General features: G+C 47.6%; 1 protein-coding gene and 1 pseudogene across 4 annotated transcripts in view; both read left to right on the top strand.

Moving 5' to 3' along the window:
• ICE1 (interactor of little elongation complex ELL subunit 1) overlaps nucleotides 1-18,359 on the top strand; it is an 868,698-nt gene that overhangs the window by 603,668 nt on the left and 246,671 nt on the right. For all 4 annotated transcript variants that reach the window (XM_086965290.1, XM_086965289.1, XM_086965288.1 and 1 more), the window contains one exon: nucleotides 10,971-11,161. In XM_086965290.1, the coding sequence (XP_086821416.1) occupies nucleotides 10,971-11,161 (191 nt within the window). The remainder of the gene's footprint in view (nucleotides 1-10,970; nucleotides 11,162-18,359) is intronic.
• LOC147722867 (uncharacterized) lies at nucleotides 13,966-15,875 on the top strand (annotated as a pseudogene).

The following is an 18,359-nucleotide window of genomic DNA, read 5'->3' as shown; positions in this document are numbered from 1 at the left end:
CCCCAGTCTTCTTACCTTTTCTCTTGGAAGGTTGGCCATACTTTCAGACTCCAACACTTCTTTTTCACCCCGTCTCTTGCTCTGTGCTCTTTCTTTACACACACCAATTCAGGGATTATCTAGCATTGCAGCATGGGTTTTCAGTTCAACCTCAGCCCATGTTGAGGTTTCCATGTCATTGCCAAGCAGACATGCAGCTGGTAGCTTTGGAGAGACCACTACCTGTTTCAGGCCAGTAATTTCCCCCCAGTCTAATGTCATCATAGCCATTGCATGGTTAATGGTATCACTGTCCACGTTGGTGACTGGGTAAGTTCTCCGAATCACGTATTGCTCATGGGAAACCAGTGTGTCTCCCACCATAGTGGCACTGGCACCTGTATCCCTCAGAGCTTCTATCCTAGTTCTTTATATCCAAGGGTATTGTAAGTACTTTTTTTTTAAGTTGGGTGGCCACACTGCTACAGTGGCAAACTCAACTTCCCCTTCTGAAACTAGGACTGCTTCAGTGTGAAACCTGATTTGCTCTTGGCACACTGTTGATCCCATCTGGAGCTTTGCTACCCCAGGAGTAGCTGTAGTAGGACTAGGGACCTTCTTGTTTGGGCAAGCAGCATCTCCAGTTACGTGTCCCAACTTCTTACAGTTGTTACACCAGGGCTTTAAAGGATCAAAGTTATGTTCCCTATACCTATTATTAGACTAGGAAGAGCTTTTGGGCCCATCCCACTGTGCAGGTTTTGGGGCCCTTCAGAAGACTCAGGCTTTTTTATCTTGGTTCTCCCCACGTTTCCCCTGGGAGGTTTTGTAACCCCTTTCTATTGGTCACCCCCAGTGGTTGTTTTTGTCCCCCTTGTTTTGACCCAGTGGTATGCCTTCTTTTCCAATTCTTGGGGAGAAATTAGACCTAGGTCTACCAAATGCTGATGTAACTTTTCATTAGTGCAATTACTTAAAATAGGTTATTTTATAAACAGATTGTAAAGTCCATTGAAATCAGGCACATAGTGTCCAGTTAACCAACTTTAACTGAGAAGTCTACAAAGCCAATGCAGGATGGTTTTGGGTCTAGTGAGCCTCCCTGAATCTAATTCCATATTCCGCAGTTGTGAGTCCAAATCCCTCAAGGATAGTTCTCTTCATGAGCTCATAAGACCCAGCATCTGCCCCTGTAGGGTCAGGAGTCTGTCTCTCAAGTCACCAGAGAACAGTTCCCAAAGGAGTGCCCCCCAGTGTGACTTCTCATTTCACAAGTCCTCTCAAAGGCTGTGAACCATTTTGTGATATCATCCCTCTTTTCATACTTCGACACAATCCGTTTAGGGATTTTAGGATCACAAGATTGCTCTTTATCCTTATTAAGTAAATTGCTGACACGATTGATGGGTGCTAGGCTCATCCCTGCTTTCTCTTTTTCTAGAGCCAGCAACCTGGTCTCTAGGTCCACTCTTTTGATCAGCCTTACTAAAAGGCTGTCCTCCTCAGTGAGGCTGTCCTCAATGTCCTCAGTGGTACCTGATCCACCTCTGTGGGGTCTAGGCACTGAGAGGTTGATTCTTGGAGTCAAGGGTACTTGGACCCTTTTCTCCCTAGGAAGTGGAGTGGGTTTATCTACCAGGTCATCTCCTTCCCCTCTTTCCTTATCTGACTGGTCTTCACCATTTTTCAGATGGGTGGTCCTTAGCATACCCAGCCAACAGTTCCTTTGTTTGGTGGGATGGGACTCCATGGCTATGTTTTTAATGTTTCATAGGAACCGTACCTCCTTGAAAGACAAGTGAAGCTAAGGGGTGAGGTTGGGCTCCTCAAACAAGTCCTCTATGGCATTGTGGTTATTTTCACTAACAGCTGGGTTCTTGTTTTGAGACAGGGTTGAAAAGAACTTCTAACCCCTCTAACCTTAGCTAAAGTGACTTTTTATTTTTCTAAAATTCTACAGGGACTTAACCAAGACCCTAGCAAAACTTTTAGTAACTGTGCAATAATGCCAATTTGGAAAAATCTGAATTCTAAAGACAATTTTAGAGTTCTGTCGTGTGATTAGGAGGTAACCAAGTAGTCCAACAAATGCAAAGTTGTATATCCCAGTGCTGGTCCACCAATGTAGGAAGCTGGCTCTGTATATACTACACCAAAGTGAGGTATAGTGTGCACAGAGTCCAGTGGAACCCCAAAGGTAGGCAGAGGTAACATTAGATTGCACTTCACTTTCTATTTGTGGTAGTGTGGTCAAGCAGGAAGGCAGTATCAGAGGACATTGTTAAGCATTTGTTGTACACAGTCAGCAAATTAATTCACACACTCAAAGACTGAACTTCAGACCAATTACTTTTGTATCAAAAAGTTTCTTTTAGGTATTTTATTTCCTAGAACCAAGCAAGCCTGGTACAGGTAAGTGATAAGTACTTTGCAGTAAATATGCGGATTGTAGCACAGTTTGGATTACAATTGTAAATGTACTTTAATTTGATTGCAGGAGTGTTACTGATAATGCAGGGCTTTTCAGAATACAGTACATATACTTTGAATGGGATTTACAGTAAGATTACAGGTAAGTTGCTTTTGGATTACTTTTCTTACTCCGAGTAGTATACCTGGATACTACTCTGGGACATTTCCTGTAATCAGGTAAGTAAAATCGTTTTTGTTAAATAGTACAATTTGAAAGATTTTTTTTTTAGCTTTTCAAATTCCACACTTTAAAACGTTTCACCGAAAAACAGTCAATGTTATCCTATGGAGGAAAATAGTGTTATCGGTTTTGAGGTATTTGGTAGTTGAGGTTCTGGGGGTATACTCAGGGTCTCCCAGGGTCAAAGATGCACTTTAGTTACACCCTCAGCGGCACTAGGGCGGCCAGGTGCAGAGTGCTGAGGCCCAATGTTATCCAATGGGAGATAGGGGGCCTCCGTTTGGTGGCTGCTGACGAGCAGGCCACTTGGTTGTGGGAGCAAAGCTCCTGGACTTTAGCTCATGGCAAATGGGGAAACAAAGGGGCACCCTCAGCGGCACTAGGGCGGCCGGACGCAAGGTGCTGTTTCGACGTCGGGCGCTCTGTTGTTTGCAGTGGGTAACCTCCGGTTTGCAAAGGCACTGCAGTCTTGGGGACAAAGGTCTTCTGGGTATGACCACCACTTCAAGAGGTAAGTTGGGAAGTTAGGGGTTAGTTAGGCACCGTCTGTTTGGCCACCCAATGCCGTGGGGCGTCAGGTGTAGGGGTGCCTTTTGGGGTTGAATCTTCTTACCAGCTCCTGGCCGTGGTTGAGAGGACCTTCTAGATTTAGGCTGCAGGCGTCGGCTTGAGGCAGGTCAGTAGTTGCTAGATCCTGGGTCAGGATCGCTGGGGAACCTCCTTGTGGTGTTTGCCTACTCAAGCTCAAGAGAAAGTCTTTGGGGTTGGAGGCAGGCAGGTTCTCTGGGGTTTTCGAGGTTGCTGGCTGCAGGACACACCGGGATTTCTCAGGAGCAGGTTCGAGGTGGAGGTGGAGACAGGCCGGTAGGGCTGTGGCTAAGTCAGTGGGGGCCTTCCTCTAGTTAGCTTGGGCACGGCTGTTCGGTCCGTCTTCTTTACTTGTTGCAGGTTCAGGGGTGCACCTAAATACTAGATTTAGGGGTGTTATGGGTAGGTAAAAGGTAGGGACCAATGGGTCCCTTCCCTGGGGTGGGTACACCCGCTATTATGCCACCCTCCAGTAGGAGGGGGGCTTGAGCGTGTACCTGGTAGGCTGAGTCCCCGCATATGCAAGATGGCAGGGACTGAGAGTTGTGCTTCACCTTGCCTTCCCCACCTGAGGGGTGGAGTTGGCAGAGGTGGGCACACCTCTCTTCCTCAATTGTTTTCCTGCTGGTTCTCCCACCCAAAGCGGGGGTCAGAACTGGAGGGGACCAGTTGCCGGAATCAGCAAGTGGCCAGGGGAAACAAACAACGGCGACAAGCCTTTGAAGCTTCCCCTTCGTCGGCCCTGCCCAACCTGGGGGAGGAGGCTTCGAACCTCGTCCAAGGATGTGCATTGTTTAAAGCCTCAGAGAGCAGCAGGCTCTCGACCCAGGGGTCCAGGAACATGTCTGGTGGTGGCAGCTGAAAGCAGCCACTCAGCCTGGACACTAGTGGTGGGTTAGTTTTCAGGGGACATCTCTAAGATGCCATCTGTGTACATTTTTTATTACATTCCACACTGGCATCAGTGTGGGTTTAATGTGCTGAGAAATTTGATACCAAACTTCTCAGTTTTCAGTGTTGCCATTATGGTGCTGTGGAGTTCGTAATGACAACCTCCCAGCACCATATACTATTAATGGCAGCACTGCACTTATAATGTGTAAGAATAGACTTAGACACTGTAGGCGTACAGGGCTCATGCTCCTGTACCCTCACCACTCGTATAGTGCACCCAGCTGGTGGCGTGACTGATCTAAGACAGGGCAGTGGGTTGTGGGCACGGCACACAAGGTGTGTGCTATGTCGACTCTTCACTTTGCTCTGCACCAAGACACGCAGCTTGCAAAGGCAGTGTGTGAGTGTAAAGTTACAGGGCCTCTAAGGGTGGCACAATAAGTGATGCAGCCCTTCGAGGTCTTCCCTGATCACAGTGCCCTGGGTACCTTTGGTACCATTTACCAGGGGCTGACCTCTGGCCAGAGATGCCAATTTTGTTTTGTTTTCAATGCAGTTTTAGGGACAGAACATAGGTGCTGGGTACCTGATTGGCAGGAACCCAGGGCACACTCGGTCAAAGCTCATCAGCAGTTCAGCAAATGTGGGGACAAAACTGCAGAAATAGGGCACTCTCTCACAGTGGCCCTTAGCAAACATTCCCCTAGCTGCTACAGGTACAACTCCACACTCATTTACTAAACTCTATTGTGTGGATGTTCTAGCCAGATAACAAACTATGATTGGCCAGATGGTCTTAGGGACTTTATTTCAGACATCTCAATCATCCACATGGTAGCTACCTCTGATGGAAGCGTACTGATTTACAATCTTTGCAGAGCGTTTGTATTAACAACAACAGATTCTGCAAACTGAAAATCCCCACAGTTGGAAAAATCTAAATTAGAATGGCGGCAAACCTTTCTTCCTACCCTGCCCAGAGTTAATGATCATGACGAATGGATCGTTGCTGACTTGGTGAGGCCATCTAGGAGAGGTGAAGATCGGAGCAATCAGAGTTGTAGATAATTCGCTTGCCACCAAAAGCTTTCCACCTATCGATCGTAGAAAACGGGTGAGGTTTCCTATTTACAACACCACTGTCATGTGATACTGCAACAAGCAGGGTGGGTTGAGGTCATGAGTCCTGGGCCAAAAGGCTCTGTACCTCTGGAACTGGCTAAGTCATCACGGAGTCTGCCTGTTCATGCATCACCTGACAACATCACACCTGACATCATCTTTGAACGCCAGGGCTGGCTAACTCATTCTGCATTGCATTGCAATTTGCAAACAGTGACTACACTAAGAAGGTGGCACAGGGCAAATGTCTTGATCATTTTACCATTGCTGAGAACATGCATTGTGCAAGCGTTTGCGTGTTGGTGTGCCCAAGGCATGTCCCCCTCGGGGATGCCTTTGGTTGGACTGGAGCTTGGGACTCCTATATGCTTTCCTGTAACTATCTCCTGTGCCCCAAGTGCTGGAAAAGATATGAGCAGGCCCAAGTTATCCTAGTGGATCTGGTGAGGGCCAGGAGGGTGTGGTTATCCAGAGCATCTGTCCTCCAGTCTGCTGCTTTTTCAGGAGGATCTTCAGTTGCAGCAGCAGAGCAGGGTCCGACATCCATGCACTTCAATGCTTGGAGATTGAGTGGCAATAGCTAACTGCTTTTTCACCTTCCTCTGCTGTAGTAAATGTCATTCTGGCAACCAGGCATCCCTTTACAAAAATTATATATGTGGGACTCTGGGAAAATAATTATTTTTGGGTGACAGCATTGTCACTGTTTGGGAAGCCTTTAAGGTGACCGTTAGAGGCTGGTGTATTGCTGAAGGGGGTGGTATTTTAAAATCTTTACGCACGGACCTGCATAAGCTCGAGACTGAGTTGAAGGCCTTGGAGCTGTCCAGTGCTCGATGCCCCGCGGACCTTGAGACCCATGTAAACATACAACGTAAACTTTCTGACTACACGTAGCTAACTGACAAAGAGAGCAAATTCCTGGGACGTCCACATCGGGCCCGAGTATATGGAGAAGGCGACAGACCCGGGAAGGCCCTGGCTAATGCTGTTAAGCCCCCTAGATTCACTAACTACGTAACCGAAATACACGATGAGAGTGGAAACTTTCATAGAAACCTCCCTGACATACTTCACACTTTCCGACACCACTACCAGGCGCTATACTCCTCGCATAGAACAGAGCCCCTTGAACTCTCCACATACTTTGAGGATGTAGCTTTAGCATGGTTGGGGGACGGCCAGCAGAAGTTTCTTCACGCTGAACTTGAACTGGATGAAATTACCGAGGCCATTATGGGCATGCGATCTGGTAAGGCCCCGGGCTCGGACGGCCTCCCTATTGATTTTTACAAAATCTTTGCCACCATACTGGCCCCCATTCTGAAACGGGTATACTATACCGCTCTAGAAGAAGGCAGCCTGCCCTGTACCATGCGTGAGGCTTTTATCACTTCCCTGCTAAAACTGGGCAAGTCGCCCTCCCACTGCGACTCCTATTGCCCGTTATCCCTTTTTAATTGCAACACCAAGATCCTTGCCAAGGTTTTGGCTACACGACTCAACCTACTCATGGAACGCCTGGTTCTCCCTGACCAAGCCGGGTTTGTACCCAATCGCGCTACCTCCCATAACCTCCGCACTCTTCATGCAGTGCTCCAAGACCTCAACCTCAAATGTGACGCCGTGGCGGTGTTCCTCAACGCCACCAAGGCCTTCGATTCACTAGAATGGGATTACCTGCTAGGTACATTACAGCATATAGGGCTGCCTTTCAGTTTCTTGGACTGGGTGAAACTGCTATATCATCAACCCACGGCTACTGTGTTACTCAATGGGTCTAGGTCCACTCCGTTTACTGTCCAGAGGGGGACCCGCCAAGGCTGCCCTCTTTCCCCCATCCTATTTGCTCTAGCAATCGAACCCTTAGCCGCACTGCTCCGGCAAATGCACAATCACCGCTCCCTCATTTACCGTTCCCGACCACTCCTAGTGTCGCTTTATGCGGATGATCTTACACTCTATATTGAAAAACCCAGCGATAATTTAAATCCAGTCCTATGTGAAATTACGAAATTTGGAGGGATTGCTGTGGTACAAATTAACTGGACCTAATCTGCAATTTTCCCACTTACTGACAACACACGTCCATTCCAACATGACTACCCATTAGTGTGGGAACAGGATGACATGAAATATCTAGGGATCCACATCCACAGGGACAGAGAGGCGATGATGCATGCCAACTATGGCACTGCACTGGATAAAACGTCACGGACAACGTCACTAAGTGGCTGCACCTCCCTCTTTCAATGGCAGGCCGCATTGCATTAATTAAGATGAATATCTTATCCAAACTGTTATACCTTTTTGTAAACATTCCGTATAATCCAGGCAATTTCTTCTTCCTCTCTCTTAGGTCCCAGATCACGCGATTGATTTGGGGTGGGAAACAGGCGCGTCTCAGCCTTGACACCCTTATGCTTCCCTTTCACCTTGGCGGGTTTGATGTACCCAACTTCGAATGATATTACGACTGTGCTCAGGCGCACTTCGCCGTCTACTGGTTTCACCCACCACAGTATATAGCTCACTTGGCTGTTGAAGTGGGCTACATAGCTCCTATAGTTCCTACTGGCTATATTCACACCTTGGTGAGCCAAAGAAGCCGGGACCCCTCCACTGTGGCTGCACGGTACAGGCATGGAATAGACGTGTACTGGCCCTTGACAGTCCATTTGTTTACTCACCTAATCTTCCCTTGTTGAATGATCCGAGACTACAGGTCACCTGTGAAGTGATTTGTCACAAACTGCTCCGGAATCTAAAAATTGGCTGCTGGGGGGATTTGTACGTACAGGGCACCTTCCGTACTATAGAGCAGTTTTTTGGGGATGTGTCCCCGTCCTGCATGGATACCTTCCTGTTCACTAGACTGAGGCAAAATGTCTGGGCCCTAACCCCTTCATTCCCCACCGAACCAGACACATTTGCTCCACTTCACGCTGACGCCCCGCGGCACGTAGTATCCATGCTTTATAAACATGCACAAACCGCTCCCAGGGTCACCCCTATTAGGACTAGAGCAGAGTGGGACAGAGACCTTGAGTCGCCACTTACGGACCAACAATGGGAAAGCAGCTGCACCCAAACACAGGTGATTACAGGCAACAACAGATAACGGCTCCTACATTATACATTTCTTTACAGGCTCTACCATACACCTGCCAGGCTGCACAGACTTCACTTGCGCGACTCGGATTGCTGTCTTCGTTGCGGCGCCGCTGGTGCCGATTTTGTACATCTAGCGTGGTCCTGCCCCCAGATAGCTAGGTTTTGGGAACAGGGGTTTGCTGGTCTTACAAGCATGCTGGGCGTGGCGCTCAACCCATGCCCACTCCAAGCGCTGTTGGGGCTGACGCAATCCGTGGTTACCAACCACAAAAAGTTCTTGGCCCTCAGTCTTTTACTTGCCAAACGCTTAATAGCGTGCCGCTGGGGTAGAGGTCGTGCCCCAAAGTTTAAGTGCTGGATAGGCTCTTGGTCTACTTGGCAAGAGAGCCTTCATGACTATGCTGAACTCCTGCCCCCTAGCTCACAACCTAAAGACATATGGGCACCTTTCACGACATATCTCCTCAAGCTGAGCGTAGAAGAAGACAATGACCAGGTTGAAGAAGCAATGTCCACTGAAACACTACCTCAAGCACTGAGTTGGTAATGCTTCCTCCGCATGTACTTCGCTACTGCTTACCGGCTTGTTAAGGTGTGATTGTATGTACCTAGCTGGGCCTGACAATGTGACTGGGGTCAACTGGTCAACCTCTATCAGGAACGTTATTTGTATAATGTATCTTGTGATAGGACTTCTGGAACTGCTTTGTTTGGACGACGGGGGTCTCACTATCCTAAATGTGGCTTCAGGACTTGCATATGCTGCTTCTTGATTACTTCGGACATTTGCTCAAGTGTTGGTCGATATGTTAAGGGGGGAGGGGGGAGGGTTGATTGTGGTTATTAATTGGATATTCTTTGTGTACCGGATATTTGATCAGCACTGCTCTGCATGAGAAGATGCCACTATTCTGTTTAACAATCCTACATATACCAACTTGATTTTATTGCATTGATGTACCATGCTTTCACGACTCAATAAAGGTTTTTTGAAAAATTAAACAAATATATATATATTTATATATATTTGGGGTGAGGGGGGGGTGTTCTGCTAGGCATATACAGTCTCTGGAAGTCTGTGTATCTGACCACTTTCTTTGCTTTACATCATTAGCCCAGCAATCCCTTGCTGTGGGCACAGCTGAAGGTTATTTTGCTGCCTTTTTTAGCTTTTCTGTTACCTGATCATCCAGCTCTGTTTAAATCACCTGTTGTAATGCTTAAAGAGCTGATTCCCGTGTTTCCTCCAAAACCTTTTATAATGCCCCAATGAGATCGGAATTTTATTTTTGCATTTCTAATGTGTACCCCATTTGAACTAATGCACAGTTGTCCTGTAGGGTTACTCCCACTAAGGACTGTTCATAGTGATCATGTCAGTTAATGTGTAACTGAGATACAAGCACTCACTTTCCAACAACAGTACACCACCTTCTTTCTGAACAAGCTCGTGCTAAGGACTAGGGCAGCATCTTTTTCCGAAAGTTGTCCACTCCCTTCTACAAAGAGCAGCCTGTCACCCTGCCGACATTCTTTACCCTTCTCGTCCATCCAAGAATGACTCCATTGCTCACACCCTAAGAGAGCTCTGAGCTTCCACGCTGATCACACATGGGACCATCTTATGGACTATCAACTCTTAACTGAACTCTCTGGAACAAAGAAACTCTGAGCATAAGGATATGCTATGCATTTGCAAAGAAAGAACCTCTGGAAGACCTTTGTGCTCGTTCCAGGGGGGCTAGGGCTGCTGCCACTATCCTGGTGCTTGAAGTGCCTTTCTTGGATATGTGCCAGGCAGCTGCGTGGGCATCAGTCTACACATTTATGAGGCACTATCGATTGGATAGCTGTCTGGCGGGGGGGGAAATTTGCCTGTTCGGTCCTACTGAATTTTCCGTCCCGAGGCTTTCCACAGACCCACCACTTATGGAGGTAGAGCTTTGGAATCTAATCACAGAGTGAGGAATTCTTTCTTACAAGAATCCATTAGAAGAACAAATTGGTTAACTTCAGTAACACTTTCTGGTGGATACTCCATTTAACCGCAGATTCTTAAAGAACACTCCCTCCTCCCCATTCTGTGGAATTTACCCCCTTGGTCCATAATGAAAAGGTTCCAATTAGAGATCTTCACACTGACACAATCTGAATATTAAGGGCTCCATGCCCAACAGCGTGGACAGATATCAGAAAGTAACTAGTGCCTATGTGCGAAGATGGCTGGTATTTTATATTGTGACCCCAATGTCACTTCCAAGGGTGGGAGTGGGGATGGTCCAGGCGCGGAGCTGCTCAATGCCACTTACTGGCGCGCAAGGGAATTGCTGAGAAGAATCTGCACATCTAGTCGTACACCTGGGGTATTCATAAGGTGCAAAGTCGGCTGTTAGTGTACCTCCAGAAGGATCATTACGAAAGGTAAATAACTTGTTCTTTGCTGCTTTGTTTTTTTCTTCTAGCTGTACCACTACACCTGTCATTATTTAAAAGAAACCGACAACTCAAATTAAAATAATGATTATAGCTGTCAAGTAAGTAGGATCTTTTGTATAATTAACATTGTTTTTGCTTTCCTGTTTGTGCTTTTTTGAGTCCTTGTTTAATTTTGTATTTCTAGGGTTCACCTTTGAATGTTGGAATTGTCCTCTCCAGTGTGCTTTTGGCGATTCAGCTCTGTCCTAATATGAAGTTCCAGTTAAATGCAGAGTATGGCGAAGATTTAAGTGATGGTATTTGGCAGTATGTGTATGCTATTGATCTATTGTGCTGCCATAGAAAATGGGTGTGGACGCATGACAATGTTATAAGGTAAGTCTTAACTTTTGCAGTACAAAAATAAGTCTACTAAGAGTATTTACAATCCTTTTCTCATTTTGAAAATCAGGCTCAACCATAGGATTAATACATGTTTAGGAGTGACTTTTATTGTGCTGGCAAATTAAGGATTTTATACAAGTAAGTCCTTGGTGAGACTTAAATACCCTGCATTTTAAAAAGATGCTAGGGTATCAAATTTTCCATTTTCCAGTCTTTGTAATGACATATTTTGCTGTGCTCTGCAGGCAGAGTCAGATCCCATACTTCCCCTTGTATTTTAGGCTTTTTCTTCGGGTGGCTTTCTTGTCTATTTTAGTTTATGCTTTGGATTTGCTGCTTTCCTCCCTAACCCTCCCTATTCTGTGTTTGTGTAGCCCATGGATTAATCAACCTCTTTTTTTGACTGGCTGTGTTGTATCCTTTCATAGCTGACGTCAGGGGACTCATTTTTCTCTGTGCAGATTTACATATAATTTGTATTTAGAACTTCATGGGAGTACATGACTGTTGTCCTTTTAAATTGTTCCTTCTGCTTACATGCAATCCCTGCTTATTATTTTCTTTCTTCCAATTTGTGAGGAAACAGGCTTTTTGCATGTTTCAACCCACGTTTGGACCCCATTTTGACTACTAGGCACTGGTGTAATGGCTCTGATATGCCCTGAGCCCTGCTAATTAGAAATCTTTACGTGTGCTCTGACCCTTAAAAAACGGTACATGGTTCACTGGTTTATACCCAATTGGCAAAAGCTTAATTTATTTGTAAGTTCCTCATATATAGTTCTGGGAGTACATAGGTTCTGGTCTGTAAGTTAAACTATTACCGTGGACTGCAGCACTAGCTGTGCCACCACAAGAATGACAAAGTAAAACATGTCTCCCAGACTGCCACTTGGTAGAGCAGTTCAAACTGCTAACTCTACGTTGCCATTGAAAGTAATTGCAAAGCCCAAACCTCCCCTTTTAATCTGTATAAATCACCCCTATAGCAGAATTATTGAATACTAAGGCAGGGTGCAGCATATTATAAAAAGAAGAACATGTGTTTTACATGTTCCAACAGCAAACACCCACAACTGTTGTTTTTCTGTGGGAGATATTGATCGCCCCATTGGCAAGGACAGAATTATATGATGACAACTCAGCTGTGTTAACTTTTGAATCGCCTGGAAGTTCGGGCTGGACTGTCCCCATTGGGAGCAGGGTCAAGACTGATTTGCATATGGCTGGGTTCAAACTGGAATGGCATGGGGAGTATGAATGACATTGTTCTGTGTTTTGTCAGTCAATTGTTCTTTTTGCATTAGTCACCCTGAGTGGGACGGCCATGCCCAGACATAGGTCCTGTACTCTCCATGCCACTGGAGTCAAGCTAGCTAGGCTGATGAGGGGTAAAACCCCAAAACCAGTCCCAGGATGCTTCTTTCCATTCCAAGGAGGACCTAGCCTGACAGTTCGGGCAGGCTGTTCCCATAGTGAGCAGGGTCAAGACTGATTTGGATATGGCTGGGTTCAAACTGGAATGGCATCGGGAGCAAAACAAATAATGAATTTAGGCCCAGATCTCTGTACTGGGGTGAATGTATGTCATTGTTCTGCATTTTGTCCATCAATTGTTCTTTTTGCATTCGTCACCCCTCGTAGGACGGGAATGCCCAGACGATGGTCCCATGCTCTCCATGCCACTGGAGTCAAGCTAGCTTGGCCGATGAGGGGTGAAACCCCAAAACCGGTCCCAGTATGCTTGTTAAAGCTGGACCTGGCCTGGCAGTTCAGGCTGGACTGTTGCCATAGGGAGCGGGGTCAGGACTTATTTGCATATGGGTGGGTTCACACTGGAATGGCAATGGGAGCAAAAACCATGGATTTATGCCCAGATCTCTGTACTGGGGTGAATGTATGAGATTGTTCTACATTCTGTAAATCAGGTCTTCTTTTTGCTTTTGTCACCCTGAGTGCGACGGGCATGCCTAGACGTGACTCCTGTGCTCTCCATGCCACTTGGGTCAAGCTAGCTTGGCTGATGAGGGGTAAAACCCTGAAACCGGTCCCAGAATGCTTGTTCCCAGTCCAAGCAGGACCTGGCCTCGGAGTTCGGGCTGGACCTTTCCCATAGGAAACAGAGTTAAGACTGATTAGCATGTAGCTGGGTTCAAACTAGAATGGCATGAGGAGAAAACAAAATGATGGATTTAGGCCCAAATCTCTGTACTGGGGTGAATGTATGACATTGTTCTTCACTCTGTCCATCAATTGTTCTTTTTGCTAACTTTTGAATGGAACTGTCGAAGTTGGTACTGGTACTTCAATGTAACTCTACAACTCATTAAATTTGTCCTGGCTTGATGCTGAAATCCAAATGAATGTAACTTGTTGCCACATGCAACTTTTAGAAATATTGCCACTCTGTTTACCAGTTTTTCAGGTGCCATTTGCTGAGGGTGGCAAGAAGACATCCTTCTGCCCTCATGTGTGAACGACTCCCTGGAAAGGCCGTGGGCGTCAACATACCACCATTTGGTGTCCTTCTGTGACGTTGACGTGCTTCCTCTGGAAGCTCCCACCTTTGGTCACCATCTTCAGATTCTTTTTTTCCGCCGTTAGGTCTTGATCGAGATTGGAGTAGCTCCAGAACTTAGGAGAGAAGAATCCACGAAAATTGACTAGAATAGGAAAACAACTTTCGACACACCAGCCTTCGAACCAACGAACCGGGACGCACAGAAGAGGATAAAACACCAAAACTTCAACGTCCAACAGAGAATGCGCACACAGGGTGCTCCCTGGGCGCTGTAATGGACAAGACACCATTCAAGTTATGCGACAATTGCCACCACAAGTACGCGCAGAAGGACCAGCACCCAGTCTGTAGCCTTTGCCTGCCACTCGACCACCACTCCGAAGACTGCAATGCGTGCTCGGCATTCACCCCGAAGATCTTGAGAGTGAGGGAAAGTCAAAGGATGGCAAATTACAACATGTAGGGTCAAGGACCACCACCATTGCTTTGTGACCTGGGCCTCTCCAGCGAGGAAAAGGACAACATTGCAAAAGGGCCTGAGGGTGACGAGGACTCGTACATCCAGCCCGTCGACATCGAAAAAGGAGCTCCGAAGGAGGTAAGAGAGACAGTGACCCCGAGACAGTCGACCGAGCCCTGAAGGAGTGACTCTAAGTCCTCAAAAACAGCACTGGCAATGAAAATTTTGATGACCGCAAGCTCGTCCAAGGACAAACTGTCTGTCGGTTCCTTTGATAAGGACTCCTAGGTGGCGAAAACTCTTGATAAGACTAATTTTCTGCAGAGCAGTCACGAGAAAGACTCTTCGACGTTGAAGAAAGAGGGTCAAGCAAGCTTCAACTTCATCGGCGTCAAGCACCAAGAGAAAGCCAGAAGATCTCGACACCGAAGCACAAGCGCAGAGCTCGAGAAGAAAAGGAGAAGGCTCGAAGCCAAAATGGCAAGCATCTTGCAGGGCAAGAAAGATTTCGATGACACAATGAAGCAATTCAAGGTCCCTCAGAAAATCTCGACACTCCTCGAAAGAGACCTCGAGGAACTACAGGTTCCAACAACCCCAGAACCGGCTGACGAAGAGGACTACTCCTTCAAAGCCGAGGGAGAGGATGAGAACCAAACCTTTCACGGTTCGGCAACCTCGGAGACACAATACACTCAGTGGCAAGATCTCAACGCTGGCTCACCAGAAAAAGGGGTAGACACATACCCTTTGAGGCCCTCACCCCCTGACGACATCGGGATGTCAATCGAGTAATAAAGAAGGCTGCTGACTCCTATGGAGTACAGGTAGGGGAGGAGAAGCCACAGTCATGCTTTCTTCTAGAAACCTTGCTGCCCACACAAACAAGAAGCCAATTCCTGCTCATGCTTCCAAGTGTGCTGGACCAGGGAAAATAAGCTTTCAAGGAACCTGCCTTATTCAAGGCAGTAACATCAAGGGGAGAGAAAAAATACAAGCACTCCTCCAAGGACCCAATGTACATCAGAGGTTCAGTTCCTGCTGACTCAATAATAGCTTCCACAGCCAGAAAGAGGGTTAATGTACCCTCTAATGTGGGCCCACCACCAGACAAGGAGAGCAAGAGAATGGATCTCACAGGAAGGAGAATGGAACGAAGTGCCGGGATTTAGTGGCGCATAGCCAACTCTAATGCCTTTATCATTAGGCACACATTCCAGCACTGGGAGGAGGTAGGCGAACTGCTAAAAAATCTGCCAGAACAGTTCCAGAGAAGGGCAAGCTACTTAGTAGAAGCGGGAAAAAACATGGCCAATACATGTTAAAAACCAGCTCTAAATGCTGTGGAGACAGCAAGCAGGCAAATGATGATTGGAGTTACGGTAAGAAGACACGCCTTGCTACGAATCTCAGGGTGCAAACCAGAGGTTCAAAGTAACATCTTGAACACTCCGTTCAATGGAGAACAACTGTTCGGAGCAGCTGTGGACAACAAGCTTACTCAGCTGAAGAAAGAAAACGAAACAGCGAGGTCCGTGGGGGCTCTACAATTCAGAGGTATGCCTAGGGGCACACCATCGCGGAGACCAACAGCCAGGGGTAACCACCAGCCAGCTACCTCACACCAGACGTTTCAACAAGGTTACCAAGGAGGCAACCAGGGTCAGCAACAGGGTCAAAAACAGCAAGGTTGGCAAAACCAACAGGGGAGGCAATCCTTTTGAGGACTCGTTCAGAGAAGAGGCCAATAACAGAGAGGGGACAGCAACCCATCTCTAAGTGACTGCATTACAACTTGGGCGCACACTCTAAAAACGTCAGAGGGCGCCACAACTGATAAACATTCAAAAACGTCAAGTCTCAAACAACAATTAACACCTCCAACATGCAACACCAGTGGAAGGCAGAATAGGAAACTTCTTCCATGAGTGGGAGAAGATTACATCCGACAAGTGGATATTAAACGTAATTCAATACCGATACTTTATAGAACCGGCAAAACAGCCACCATGCAAAAAACCAAAGAACAAAGTTCATTCAAAGAGAGAACTGTCTTATTTGCTCGAAGAGGCACAAGAACTTCTTCACAAGGGTGCCATTGAGAGGGTGCGTTACAAGGAAAGGAACAAAGGGGTGTACTCAACATACAAAAGGTAGACGGAACATTTAGACCTATACTAAACGTAAGGTTCCTAAACAAGTACGTAAAAATTCAAAATGACATCCTTACATCAGGTGATACCTCAGATACAGGTAGGATGCTACACGGTAACTATAGACCTAAAGGACGCTTACTTGCACCTCCCCATGAACAACAGACACAAGAACCTACTCAGATTCGTAATCAACAAGGTGGACTACCAAGTCACGGTGCTACCATTCTGACTCAAGTCATCACCAAGAGTGTTCACAAAATGTCTAGCAGCAGTAGCAGCCCACCTTAGAAGGCAGAGAAGGGAAGGGACTGGGCATACATGTTTACCTATACCTAGATGACTGGTTAGTAAGGGCAAGCACATACAACCTTTGCAAACAGCACATAGAAAGGGGCATAAGGACCTTGTTCAAACTAGGTTTCTCAATACATTGGGAGAAATCATCAATAACACCAGAGCAAGTGAAGATTTTCTTAGAGGCAGTAATCAACACAAGAGTAGGGGAAGGTGTTCCCAAGCTCGAAGAGGACAGTTGCAATTCTGAAGGAGACACAGCTTTACCGCAAGGGGCAAGCTCTGACAGTGACGACAGTGGGGAACTACTAGGGATGATGGCTTCATGCATTTATCTAGTCCCAAACATTCAACTGCACATGAGACCATTCTAGGAATGGATTCCGCAACAATGGTCACAGGCAACAGGGAGTTGGGAGGATCTAGTGGTTGTCACACAAACAGTTAATGTGAAAGAAACAGGTTAGTGTTAGATTCCTTGCCTTAGAATATCACCAGCCGTCAAACTGGATCCGGAAAGTTTTGCGTAGCAGTACCCCTGCGCGTCAGTAGGCGTTGTCTGCAGCTCCGAGTCTGTCGTCAGCGCCGGGATGACGTCGTCGGAGTACTTAGACGCCGCCCTCGCGCGCTGACGTCAGTTGTTCTATTTTCCGTGCTAGCAAGCGCAGATCCGGGAAGAGCAGTATTCCTTAGTCAATTTTTGACTACGTTTTTCAATCTCTTTTGTATCCTTCTCGAGTCGTTATCGACTCTCGGTGCCGATAGGGATGCCCGGGTTCAAACCCTGCTACGACTGTAACCGCCTGATGTCTGTTACCGACCCCCAGCGTCGGTGCCTTTATTGCCTCGGGCCGTCCACGATGACAAGCCGTGCCCCGACTTCCGGGCCTTGATGTCGAAGGCTAGGCGGGAGCGGTCCCGTAAGCGCCTCGAGCTCCAGCAGTCGGCCCCGCGCCGCTCACGGTCCAGGCGGAGGTCGAAGGACTGGTCGCGGGGCCACAGTCATCACAGCTCGGCGAGTCAACACCACTCGTCGGGCTCCAAGTCCTCAGGTAAGTCGAGGCACAAGAAGTCGAAGAAGCAACATCGGTCTTCCGATTCCCTCCGATGCTCGCATGATGAGGTCGGGGGTTCGGGCGACACAGCCCCCGCGGCTCCGTCGGAGCCGCAGCGCGCCTCCAGCCCCATACCCGCTGGTCCCTGGGCTGCATGCGACGCCGGAGAAGATCGACGCCTTCCTCATGGCCATGAGGACGCTCTCTCCTCCGTCGGACTCCGACAGGGTGCTTTCGGGCTCTGCGGGTCTGTCTGGGGGCCCGAGCGGGCTGGCAGCTCCGGCCCCGGCACCGTCGGGTGCTTCGGCCCCGGCGCAGTTAACGATTCCTGTCCCGACAACGCAGGGCCCCTCTAGATCCAGGCCTGGATCTGTGCCGACGCCGGTCGACCTTCCGACCTCTCCGCTGGTGCCGTCACCAAGGGTGTCGCCCCCCTGCGCCATCCCCGGACGGCGCTGTCCCCGGTCTGGATCCGGCATCGGCCCGGCTTCGTATTTGACGCATTTTAACTCCGTCTTTGTAATTATGCCACTAAGTTTTGTAATGTCGACAAACTTGTCTTCCATTTAAAGGAGAGGAGTTGGCCTAACGGCTAAGGCGCTCGACCTTGGACCTGGGGATCTAGGTTCGAGTCTTGGTAACGACGCCAAACATCCTGTGATTCTGGGAAAATCACTTAATCTCCCCGTGCCTAACAAAAATG

The sequence above is a fragment of the Lissotriton vulgaris genome, chromosome 4_1 (genome assembly GCF_964263255.1).
Source record: "Lissotriton vulgaris chromosome 4_1, aLisVul1.2, whole genome shotgun sequence".
Taxonomy (NCBI): Eukaryota; Metazoa; Chordata; class Amphibia; order Caudata; family Salamandridae; genus Lissotriton; species Lissotriton vulgaris.
Note: the sequence above shows the minus strand (reverse complement) of the source record. Positions and strands in the feature narration are given on the sequence as shown.